The 11,404-nt window shown below is 53.9% G+C and overlaps 1 protein-coding gene across 7 annotated transcripts; it reads left to right on the forward strand.

Annotated features, from left to right (window-relative positions):
• Window positions 1-7: 7 nt before the first annotated feature.
• On the forward strand, window positions 8-11,095 carry arhgef11 (Rho guanine nucleotide exchange factor (GEF) 11). 7 transcript variants are annotated; one of them, XM_061288708.1, is made up of 41 exons: window positions 10-953; window positions 1,118-1,132; window positions 1,234-1,325; window positions 1,395-1,499; window positions 1,666-1,715; window positions 1,800-1,857; window positions 1,937-2,091; window positions 2,355-2,426; window positions 2,505-2,612; window positions 2,693-2,741; window positions 2,823-2,860; window positions 2,919-2,993; window positions 3,859-3,921; window positions 3,992-4,096; window positions 4,180-4,278; window positions 4,523-4,565; window positions 4,645-4,741; window positions 4,799-4,921; window positions 4,999-5,022; window positions 5,081-5,207; window positions 5,281-5,374; window positions 5,486-5,515; window positions 5,865-5,964; window positions 6,029-6,232; window positions 6,302-6,349; window positions 6,419-6,573; window positions 6,698-6,838; window positions 6,926-7,002; window positions 7,503-7,628; window positions 7,699-7,816; window positions 7,886-8,034; window positions 8,106-8,181; window positions 8,255-8,431; window positions 8,520-8,601; window positions 8,866-8,943; window positions 9,023-9,069; window positions 9,131-9,250; window positions 9,335-9,481; window positions 9,547-9,731; window positions 9,815-9,887; window positions 9,953-11,095. In XM_061288708.1, exons 1-41 carry the CDS (start codon window positions 919-921, stop codon window positions 10,000-10,002), a joined length of 3,810 nt encoding a protein of 1,269 aa, XP_061144692.1. In that variant the 5' UTR covers window positions 10-918; the 3' UTR covers window positions 10,003-11,095. The 7 variants fall into 7 exon arrangements, with proteins under 7 accessions (XP_061144711.1, XP_061144738.1, XP_061144692.1 ...); XM_061288698.1 differs by having other exon boundaries at window positions 11-953; window positions 2,820-2,860; XM_061288727.1 differs by lacking the exon at window positions 5,486-5,515 and having other exon boundaries at window positions 8-953; window positions 2,820-2,860.
• Window positions 11,096-11,404: the final 309 nt, after the last annotated feature.

The raw sequence follows: 11,404 nt of genomic DNA on the forward strand, positions 1-11,404 counted from the left end.
ACCTTGCGCAGAAACGCCGCCGTGCCCGCAGAGGGCGCTCGCGCATCGGAGCCGCTCACGAGCAAGAAGCGGAAGTACATAGCCGCAAATGTCCCGGAGAGCCCAGCAACAAAACAACACGTTCATTCGGGCACCGTTGGAGTTTTTAGGGGGCCTTTCCCCCCCCACCCCCTGGGGCTAGCATACGGTGTAGCGCGTGTGTTGTTGTTGTTGTTGTTTTGGACCGGCTCGGATGGCGGCTAGCCGGCTAACATCGCTGCACCTTTGACCTGTGTGCATTTGCAGCAGCATTTGACGTGCATCAAATGTGGCAGTTCTGCACTTCAAATCGGAAACAACACTTTCCCATTTTCCACGCAGACTTTGTTTATGGCAACCACGAGCGCCTTGTTAGCTCCCCGAATATGAGGCGGTCCGGAGCTTTCCGACGATGCCGCAGCTTGACGCTAGCTTGACACCGATCGAGACGCAAATACTTGGATCTAATCTTGAGGAAATTGTGCCTTAATTGTGTATATATATTTGAGTTGTGGCAACGGCTAATGTTGTTTGGGCAGCCAACGGCAGTGGACGTCCACGTCGGTTGTGTTTCCCGACCTTTTTGGAGCAAAGTCTCTATGTACCATGTGCCAGCCGATGGAAGAGCTTTTCATTGTTTTGATTGTCACTCCTACGTCACTGGTGTAAATAGCTGGCCAAAAGATGCGTTATTTGTTTAAAGTGAAATTAAATTAAAAGTGCTCAGCTCAAGGTAAACTTCAGCAAGCCATTTCTTGGCTACTTTAAGGGAAAGTTCTTTACGCCTGCGTGATGACAGACGTGGACACAGGCAGATGTGAATTTGAGCGATTAGGAATGGTGGACGGAAAAGCAAGTGGAACATGGCCACGGCAATGACTGAAGCGCTTCACTGAAGACATGAGTCTCCGGCAGCCCACCTCCACCCTTGACAGGTAAGGTTGCTGATGTAGCCATGCTGACAGCGTTTAGCTTGCCGCTGGTCTGAACTATGTGCAGCAGAGGTTCCCAACCTCCATGCACCAAAAGAAAAGAGTTTAAAAAAAAAACATCTTCTCTCTTTCCCTTTGATGGGCTTGCCGCCTCCTCCCGCTTTCAGCCCGTTCGCCGCTTGGTGAGTCGTCAGCCTGTGGCGCCTTCCCGTCCGTCCTCTCCTGTCCCCTGCTCATGGTGGTTCCTCAACCAGCATCTCAAGGCGTCTCTTTACTAACACAGGCTCAGCAGTCTGACCGTCGGGGATTCGGAACGCAAGTGGTCCGCCGCTCAGCAGAAGGACCCGCCGGCGGACGCCCCCAACGACGGCGCCGGTGAGTGCCGTTAGTTAATCGAGGTCCCCGCTGCCTGCTCCGCTCCACGTCTTTGCGTCCCTGCGTCAGGAGCCGGCCTGGTCCAGAGATGCGTGGTGGTGCAGAAGGACCAGCTGGGTTTCGGCTTCACCGTGTGCGGAGAGCGGGTCAAGCTGGTCCAGAACGTGCGAGCAGGTGCGTCACGGAAAAGTACCCCAAAGCATGTCGGGCCAAAGGATCTTCACGGAAAATAACTTTGGCGGAAGGCCTTGTGGAATATTATTTCGGTTATATTTCAAGTCGGAGTCTCGGCGCGTCAGCGGTTCTCTGATCGTCCTCCTCCTCTCCTTGCTCCCGTCAGGCGGAGCAGCCGTCAAGGCCGGCGTGCAGGAAGGAGACCGAATCATCAAGGTGGGCGCTCCCTCCTTGCTGGTGGTCCATGCAGAGCTTCCTCACTGCTTACGTCTTCGTCGCTGCCTCTCTCTCCCCCTCCAGGTTAACGGCTCGCTGGTGTCCTCCATGTCTCATCAGGAGGTGGTCAAGCTCATCAAATGTCAGTGCGGCGAATTCCGTCAAAACACCCAAAAGTTTTTCCGCCAGTCTTGACGTGTTTTCCGTACGTGCTGGCCCAGCTGGAACATACGTGGCGCTCACGCTACAAGGACCGCCGCCCTCGCCGTCCTCAATCCCCGCTGAGCCCAACCTCAGCGGTGGGGAGAGCCCACCCAGTCCGCCTTCACTGAGCAGCACCCCCTCCCAAAGAATCACTCGACCCAAACCACTCCAGGTCAGTCGTCGTTAGAAAAGATTTGGATTTTAGCATTCATCTGTCATTTGCTTTTCATTTAGAAAATAGTGACCATCAATCTTTCTTGTTTGATATTGCTTAACTGTTGTTTGATCACTAAATGATCCGGAAAAAAAAAAAGAGTAAACAGTCATCACATTGGTTATAATGCAAATCGAATCATATTCGATTAATCGATGAAATTATCGATAGAGTGATCCATTTGAAAATAATTCCATAGTGACGGCCCTCTTTTGTTTCAGGACCCGGAGGTGCAGAAGCACGCCTCTCAGATACTCAGGAAGATGCTGCAGCAGGAAGAAATGGAGCTGCAGGTAGCGCACGCACGCAGGCACGCAGGCACGCCAATGACATTCATCACACGGCGTCAATGGCCACCGTCCGCGTTGCAGGCCTTAATGGACGAGCGCTGGCGGAACCCGTCCCCGTCTCTGGAAGAGCGAATCGAAAGCGCCAAGAGGCGAGCTCATCAAGTCCGCGTCAAGCTTCAGCAGGACGCGGTGAGGATGCCCGCCGCCGCCGCCATCTTTGTCATGTGCTCGCTGCGCTCCTCCCAACAATTGTTTTTGCGCGCCTCCAGTCGCCCATGCGGACGGAAAGCGTCACTCAGGCTGTCGCTGGGGTCCAAGGTTTGTGTGAAGTAAAGACACCAAAGTAGGAACTCAAACACCTCGTCCTCATCTTTGTTGTTCTCCCCCCCCCCCCAGCAGGGCGCTTGCTGGCAGACTCGAGCGAGGGCGACACGGAGGTAAGCCCAATTCCGTCCGACATCCCGGCATGGTTGTGATGTTGCCCCCCCCCCCCAGAGTCCCCATTCATCCCCCTCATCTTCCCCGTGGCAGCAACGGCAGCGCTCCGACACATCCCCCCTCTCTGATTGGGTGAGCACTTTTTCTTTGCGCTCACGTGACAGACGAGAGGCTTCGGCCGGCGCCTTTCTCTCACCGTGACTTTGATGAATGGGCCAAACCATTTTGAAACAATCATTTTTACTTTTAGAATAATGTTTTTTTTGCCCCCCCCCCTACAATATGGACGAATGACGATGTATTACGCAACTATTATATCTTCCCGTGTATTTTTTTTTTTTTAACAAACACGAGCAATACGTTCATCTATATTACAGTGAACAATGTCAGATTGATTATACAAAGATCAAGGTGGCAAGATTTCCCAAAACGCCAAACCCGATTTGAATGGCCACTTGCACACAACGTTTCCGAAATGGACGATGGGTTCTGGAGAAATAGTCTTTTCTTCTGCCGAAAATCAGTTTGCTGTTAATTGAGCAACTTTTTAGTGCATAGCGCGTGACAAAATGGCTGCCCCCTGAAATGCGGCTTTCATCAGAAAAGTCCCACCGCATATTACTACAGAGAAAGAGAACATTTTTGGGGTGGCTTCCCCTTTAAGTAGCATATTCATAGCCAATAATAACATGGGAAGAGGACTTTTTCGGGGGGGGGGGGGATCTAATTCACATTCAAAAAATTATATAGAAATAAATATAATAAACAATATGGAATATCAAACAGATGGTATCGAAATATAAATATCGAAATCTGTTTCTCCTCGATGTCGCCTTGCAAATAAATGCTTTGTGATTGCCCTCCCTCCGCATGCCTTCCTCGCCTCCACCGCCATCATCATCCCCATCGTGACGCCGCTTGCCGCCTCCCGCCCCTTACGCTCTTTGGCGTGCCCGCGTGTTTGAGCTGCAAAGTGTGTGCGTGTGCGTGTTGTCAGAGCGGGAGGACCCAGATCATCGGGCCCGAGGAAGAGGACGAGGACGGATACGCGTTCAATGAGGTGAGGCTCGGCTCACAACAAAACGAGCGTGTCCAACGTGTCGGCGCGACCTCTTGGCACGCACGCGCAGATGGACGGGCCCTTCCAGGACGTGGAGCTGCTGAAGTCGCGGCCCGCCCACATGACCGTCTTCCTGAGATACGTCTTCACGCAGCTGCTGGACCCCAACCCGTTGGTCAGCTGCCCGCCCGCATAACCGCAAAGCCATTGGCCATTTCGCCCTTTGACCTAATATGGTGGTGTGTGCGCGCCCGGCAGCTCTTCTACCTGTCGGTGGAGGCGTACCTGAGCGCCGCACCCAAAGACGCCCGCTCCCTGGCTCCGCAGATCTGCGCCCATTTCCTCGATCCGGACGCCGTACGTACCCCCGAAAAATCCATTGGAAAGTATTTTGAATAAATTCCCATATTTGACAGGGGGGGGGGGGGGGGAAATCCAATGAATAAAAAATATAATTATATTAACTGAATTAAATTAAATAATGACTTGTGAAATATATCAAATACGGTCTTTTGATAATTTTGAAATAATTATAATTGAATTGATTCCTTCTCCAATATTTCGCTTTTGTCTCAACTCTGCATTGGATGGTGTGTTTCAGCCCCTGAAGCTCAAAGTGCCAGTCGACTACCTGACGGACATCGGTAAGAATCCCAACGGTACCGAGAGGCGGTCCTCTTGCGCTGGCGGCCCCTCCCCACTTTGTGTCTCCTGTCCCGACAGAGAGCCGCTTCCACGCTCAGGAGGACATCCGCGGGCCTCTTTCGGAGCTGCAGCAGCAGGTGCTGCCCCACATCCAGGAACAACTGTTGGACTACAGGTAAAGGAGCTGTCGTGAGGTGCTCGTCCCGCACGCCTGACGTGTGCTTCGGTTCAGGAACAAGCAAATGATGGGCCTCGGCGCGCTCTTCGGCGAAGCTGACCTGCTGCTACTGGACGGAGACCCGATGAAGGAGCGTCAGGTGGTGGACAAGCAGGTCACCGCCCTCTGGGAGATCCTGTAAGTGAAGCCTGACCTTTGCGTGGTCATTTTTTTCCCCTCCCTCCCGCCCTGATACTTTTTCGTTGCTGCCGCAGGTGCAAGCACGAGGAAGACAGAAGGTGAGTTCCCGAGCCGTCCTTCCGTCCCACGCTCTTCACGTGGGCCGTCTTCGCTCAGCTCCCCGCTGGCGTCGGCCGTGCTGCTTTACCTCCGCCACGCCGGCATCAAGTTGCGAGACTCCAAGGCCTTCCTGGGTTTGAGCAGCGAGAAGGAAAAGTGGACGGCCTTCCTCAAGGCCAAAAAGGTAAGCAGCGTCGGTGGCGGCCCGTGCGCCGCCTTCACTACCGGCGGCCTCATGGCCCGTGTGGTCTCCGCAGCCCGGCAGCGCCAAGAAGGAGAAAGATGGCGAGGACAAAAAGAGGAATCCCCTCCTCAAGTACATCGGCAAACCTCGGAGCACCTCTCAGTCCAGTAGGCATTTTTTTTTTTTTTCGACTAGCTACTCTTGATTTGATTTCATTTGATTTTCTCATGGTGTGCTTTCTGTTGGCTTCTTTTTTTTTTTTTCTTTTGCTGTCATAGCATTCCATGTCCCGTTGTCCCCCACCGAAGGTATTTTGCCCCTCTCTTTCCTTCCTTCCTTCCTTCTATCCTTCCTCCCTTCCTTCCTTTCTTCCTTCCTCGCTCCCTCCCTCCCTTCCTTCCTTCCTCGCTGCCTCCCTCCCTCCCTCCCTTCCTTCCTTCCTTCCTTCCTTCCTTCCTTCCTTCCTTCCTTCCTTCCTTCCTTCCTTCCTTCCTTCCTTCCTTCCTTCCTTCCTTCCTTCCTTCCTTCCTTCCTTCCTTCCTGTCACTTGCTCTTCACCTCCATGTTTGTAGTTTCGGTCCGCTTTCAGTCCTCCTCCCCCCCCCCCCCCCCCACTTGACGAGCAGCTGTGTGCGTTTTTGCCACGCGTGTGCACAGTGCGCCCAGGAAGCGTCAAGAACATCATTCAGCACTTTGAGAATCACACGGAAGACGGCGGCGACCCGTCCTCGCCGTCCTCCGCCGTCGACGAGGACAGGTGAGACGTCGGGTCGCCGGACGCGCCGCGGCCAGCGGATGATGTCACTGTGCTGTGCTCGCAGCCCCAGCGGGTCCAAACGGCTGGCGCGCAGCGAGTCTTTGAAAGCTCAGGGAGAAGGGCGGCGGCGGGGCGGGGCCTCCTGCGGCGACTCCGTACCCCGCTCGCGCAGCGACGTGGACATGGAGGACCCGGCGGCGGAGGACAGGGAAGGGACGGCTTTCCGACTGCAGCATAGCACGTCCTCGGCGTCCGGCAGCTCGGCCAGGTGGGGCGGCGTTTCACCCGACGCCGCGCGCATCCGCCGTGCTTCATTTGTGTTTGTTTTCACCTTCAGGTCTCTGGAAAACGCCACGCCGCCCTACACGCCTCGCTCCATCCGCAGGTGAAAGTCGCCGCCGTCCCTCGCCGCTCGCGTAAGCGGCGTGACGTGAGCCAGTTGCCGCACTCGCAGGGGCACGGAGTCGCCGCTGAGCCTGCTGCTGCTGGACGCCGGCGGCGGTGGCGAGGAAGAGGCCTGCGAGGCTCACAACTGGCAGGAGACGGTGCCGCGTCAGCTCTTGGACACACTCAGCCCGAGGGAGGTGGAGCGCCAGGCCGTCATTTATGGTGCGGAAGGGAAAACCCCCAAATGTGAACAGTATTAGCAATTGCCTACAAAGGCCACTAGATGGCAACAAAGGACCCATTTCATCTAAAAAAATGTTCTCGGAATTGCATTTTTCCTCGGCAGAGCTCTTCACAACCGAGGCGTCGCACCTCCGCACGCTCCGAGTTCTGGACCAGGTCTTCCTCCAGAAGATGAGGTCTGTTCTCAATGCGGACGAGCTGGCGTGCATCTTTCCCAACCTGCCGCAGGTCTACGAGCTGCACGGTGCGTATGCCCCCGTCGGCGGCGCGGCGCCCCCTGCTGTGAGCTGCCGGCCTTAACGCCTTTATTGTTCCACTTGTCCACCCGCAGCTAGTCTCTGCGAGGCCATGAGGAAGCGGCGAGAGTCGCTGATTGTTCAAGACATCGGCGATGTCATGTTGGCCAGGGTGAGGGAAAGCAAATGTCATGGCACGTGTCGCAAAGGGAAGTTTGATGGCTCGCTTCACCTGGGTGCTGGTTCTCAGACGGAAAACAGAAGTTGGGGAAAAAAAAAACTATGGGAGGGGCCCCGCTTTGGTTACTGTCAAAAGCCTGAGCAAACATCCACATGAATTTGAGTCCTCAACACAGATAGCAAAAATCCACAAGCTGTTAAAAATGTGTTTCAATTTATTATTTTGATTGGCAATTATTAGCTCTAAAAAAAGGGACCAATCCACAAAAATTGGATTGTTTTGATTTTTATTTCAATGCACTGCACAACGAGAACATCACAACTTACATTTAAAAAAAAAAAAAAAAATCTGTAGGTCACGGGCTTTAGTTTCAACCCAACCATCATCCCTAAGCAGTATCAAAATGAAGTATTTTCTTTAAAAAAAAAAAAAAAAACTAGCTCAATCCTAAAACAGACGTCCAAGTTTGATCTGCTGATTGATGTGTCCAGTTTGAGGGCGCCGCCGGCGAGGAGTTTGAGGAGCAGGCGTCGCGCTTGTGCATGCAGCAGTCCCGGGCACTGGAGCTGATCAAGAGCAAACAACGCAAAGACCCCCGCTTTGCCCACATCGTCCAGGTAGGCCGGACGTCCGGCCGGCGCCAAGGCCGCACGCGCTTTTGCCTGACGCTGCGCCCGCTCGGTGCAGGAGTGCGAGGCCAGCCGCCACTGTCGCCGGCTGCAGCTCCGAGACCTGCTGGTGGCCGAAATGCAACGCTTGACCAAGTACCCGCTTCTTCTGGACAACATCATCAAGCACAGCGAGGGTGAGCGCGCCGCGCCGCACGTGCGCTCGAAGCTGGACGTCTCACGCGCGTTTCTTTTCCCCTGCCAAGTGACCTCCGCCGACCTTCCCGCCCTCCGCCGGGCTCAGGCCTGCTGCCGCGGGATCCTGCAGGCGGTCAACGAGGTGGTCAGGGAGACGCAGCACCGCCACCACCTCAGCAAGTACCAGCGCCGACTGGACGTGGCGCCGCAGTTCAAGGTGCGGAAAACGGGCGGGTCCAATCCGGAAAGCGTTCCGGACCAATGCTCGGCCTCCCGTCTCGTCGGCAGGGTCTGGATCTGAGCACCAAGAAGATGATCCACGAGGGTCCGCTGCTCTGGAAAGTTAACAAGGACAAGCAGTTGGGTCAGTAGAAAAGAAAATGGAAGAAATCGAAAAGGTCGGTACCGATGGCAGTGTACTTGTGGGCCGCCGTCAGACATCCACGCCCTGCTGCTGTCCGACTGCCTGCTGCTGCTGCAGCGCGGCCCCGACGAGCGCCTGTTGCTGCGTCACCCGTCCCGCTGGCTGGGCGGTGGGGGCGGCGGCGGCGGAGGAGGAGGAGACAGCCCGCTGGTCAACTTGGACTCGCTGCTGGTGCGCTCGGTCGCCACAGGTGAGTCTCGGCGACAGGCCATCGATGGATGGATGGATGGATGTTGCGCCACCTCGTCAACTCTTCCGTCTTTCCCCATCCCGCACAGACAACAAGGCGCTCTACGTCATCAGCACCGCAGAGAGCCAGATCTACGAGCTGGTGGCGGGGACGGCGTCAGAGAGAAACACGTGAGTGTCATCTAGCTGTATAATTCAATTGTGATTTTTTTATGTGTGTGTTTATTAGTGATTTGTACTGATGCCTCTATTTCCAAATTTATAATAATAATCTGTAATTTTGAGCAAAACGTAGGCTGATCTCGAAATACCTGGTTTTAACACCTAATAGTATGCCGCCATCTAGTGCCCGACAGTGGAATTACAGCCCAAATAAATGGTGGCTGGAGCAACATAGTTGAGAATAGAAGAAAAAAAATCGTTTTTATGTTTCAGCTGGAAGGATTTTCTGGAAAAGACCATCGCTTCTGCCGCCAGCCCACCCGTGTCCAATCACGGCTCGGCGGCCGAGACGTAAGTCCCGCTCCTACATTGGCTTCCGAGCGGGTTGATCAGGAGTCAGGCCTATACGTTTCTTTTCAAATTCTCCCAGTCTTGGTGGCGCGTCCCTGGTGGAAGCTGCAGGCCCCACCCACACAGGTACGTTGCTTTTTTTAAATTTTTTTTTATTTAAGCCGCTTCTCATTCCACTTTCAACCAGAAAACGCCGGGAAGACGCCCGTTGACGCCGGCGCCATCTCTGCGGCTCGCGACCAATCCGGAGCATTGCGCTGTGATGACGGGCACGGCGAGGGCGTGGCGCAGGCAGCCTTGCAAGACGGTAAAGAGCAAACATTTCAAGTCACACTTTGAAAGTTTCATGCTCCCCCCCCCCCCTTCCCTCTCATTGTCTCTTTCCCGCCAGTTGAAACGCTGCGTCAGCTCCTGGTACTCAACGCGGACGTGTGGAGCCACGCCTTCCCAAGCTCGCCCAACGAATGCGTGCACAATCTGAGCCAAGACCGATGGGAGGCGGCGCCGCCGTGCAGCAGCGCTCAGCTCCGACCAAAAGGTAAGCCGTTGCCGTCCGTGTGAGATGAGCGGCGCGCTCCATTGGTTGTTTTCCATGGCGGACAGGAAACGTCTTCTACCTGGCCATGCCCGCCCCCGCGGGCGAGAGCGCCACCGACCCGACAGACGGCGGCCCGGAAGGCGACCCGTCGGCGGAGGCGGGCCAGTCGTGGCAGAGTCACATGATCAAAAACGTCGAGGAGGTCTTCCGCACCATTGAGGATCTGACCAGCAAACTGCGCCGGCTCAAGGTCACTTTGCCGATTGCTTTTTGGAGTTTCAACCCGATCAATCAAGCAACTTTTTTTGCGCTCCCCGTCTGCTCCGCCTGCAGGACATGGAAGGGGAGCACCGCAAACTGCTGACGTCGCTCCGTCGGGAGGAGGAAGACCGCGGCTGGGCGGACGGTGAGCGCCCGACGCGGCAGCTCCGCCCTTCCTCCCTAATGTGCCTTTCTTTCCCCATCCCACAGGGAAGGAAGCAAATCCCGCCCAGCCCAGCGTTCAGTCCACTGGATTGTGAGAGCCACTTGAAGCGCCCCAAAAGTGACCTCCAATTGCTCAGCACTTTAGCCACAGAGCGGAAAGCCCCGTCCTCGCCCCGCCCCGCCCCTAGCATGTTTTAGGCCAGTGGTTCTCCGAAGCATGGTTGGGTCAGCCGCCTATAGTTTGCAAAATAATTTGCAGTAAATTATTATTTGATGTCATTTACTAAAAAAAAAAAAATAGTGCATAGCTACTGTAAAGACTGGGAGGGGCGCACCCATTAAATACGAAACCAATGACTGCTCACTCATGGAAGCAAATTCCTGCCACACCAGAAAAAAAAAAAAAAACACCTGATCAATTTTGCGGGATGAGTGAGAATCGTTTTGCTGTTTTACAAATCAAACCCGATAGGCAACTGTGCTGAAGAAGAATAATCGTGTTCATTTCCAAAGCTATCACATCATGACACACAGTAATACCGAGACTTTTTTTTTTTTTTTCTGGTGCGGCTTTTGTACTACTCTGGGGTGATAAAGGCGTCTTTTCCACAGTAAATGTGAAATCGGATCAAATTTCATATTTGAAATGCATGCTTTATTTATTAATTGGAGCTTTTTAACCCCTCCCTCTTTTTATCCACTTGTTTTCCACCCTTGAACATCCCCCCCCCCTCACACACACACACACACCTTTATCGAGGGACACAGTTGGTGGTCAAATGTCGTAGGAATTTGAGGGAGGGTTGACCCAAACGTTTGCCATTACCGACTCAACCGCCTAGCTTAGCATCAGGACATACCGGGAAAGGAGCAGTGCTACGTAAGCTATGCTAATCCTCCCAGCTGCTGCTGGCAGTCGTCACCTAAAGAAAGAAAGAAAAAAACACTTTTGCTACTTGTCATGTTGTCATGCCGCATTCTCTTCCCGGCGGACGGACACTACCAAAGTCCAAACATCCGCCATCCGAGTGCGGCGAATCACCGGCGCCGAATCACTGCGTCGGCTGATTCTACCTCCGTGGCCACGTGCGGGTGCTCCGGCGTAGTTTTCCACGTGTTGCACAAAGTAATTCTACTGTAACTCGTCATGTTTCCTGTGTTTGTGACATTAAAATCACACAATCAAAAGTGTGCTTTTGTTGTCGTCGGCGGTGGCACCTTGATGGAAAACCGTTAGCCTATCTGATAGCTAGCATGTGCTGCTACATGTGTACCGTAATTTTCGGACTATAAGTCGCGTTTTTTTTTTTTTTCATAGTTTGGGTGGGGGGGGCGACTTATACTCAGGAGCGACTTATATACATTTTTTTTTCACTTTTTTGGGCATTTTATGGCTGGTGCGACTTATACTCCGGTGCGACTTATAGTCCGAAAATTACGGTATTCCTCAGTCACACAAAAATCTTTTATGCTTTTGTTGTCGGCGGCGGCGGCACC

Source organism: Syngnathus typhle, linkage group LG1, assembly GCF_033458585.1.
Source record: "Syngnathus typhle isolate RoL2023-S1 ecotype Sweden linkage group LG1, RoL_Styp_1.0, whole genome shotgun sequence".
NCBI classification, from domain to species: Eukaryota; Metazoa; Chordata; class Actinopteri; order Syngnathiformes; family Syngnathidae; genus Syngnathus; species Syngnathus typhle.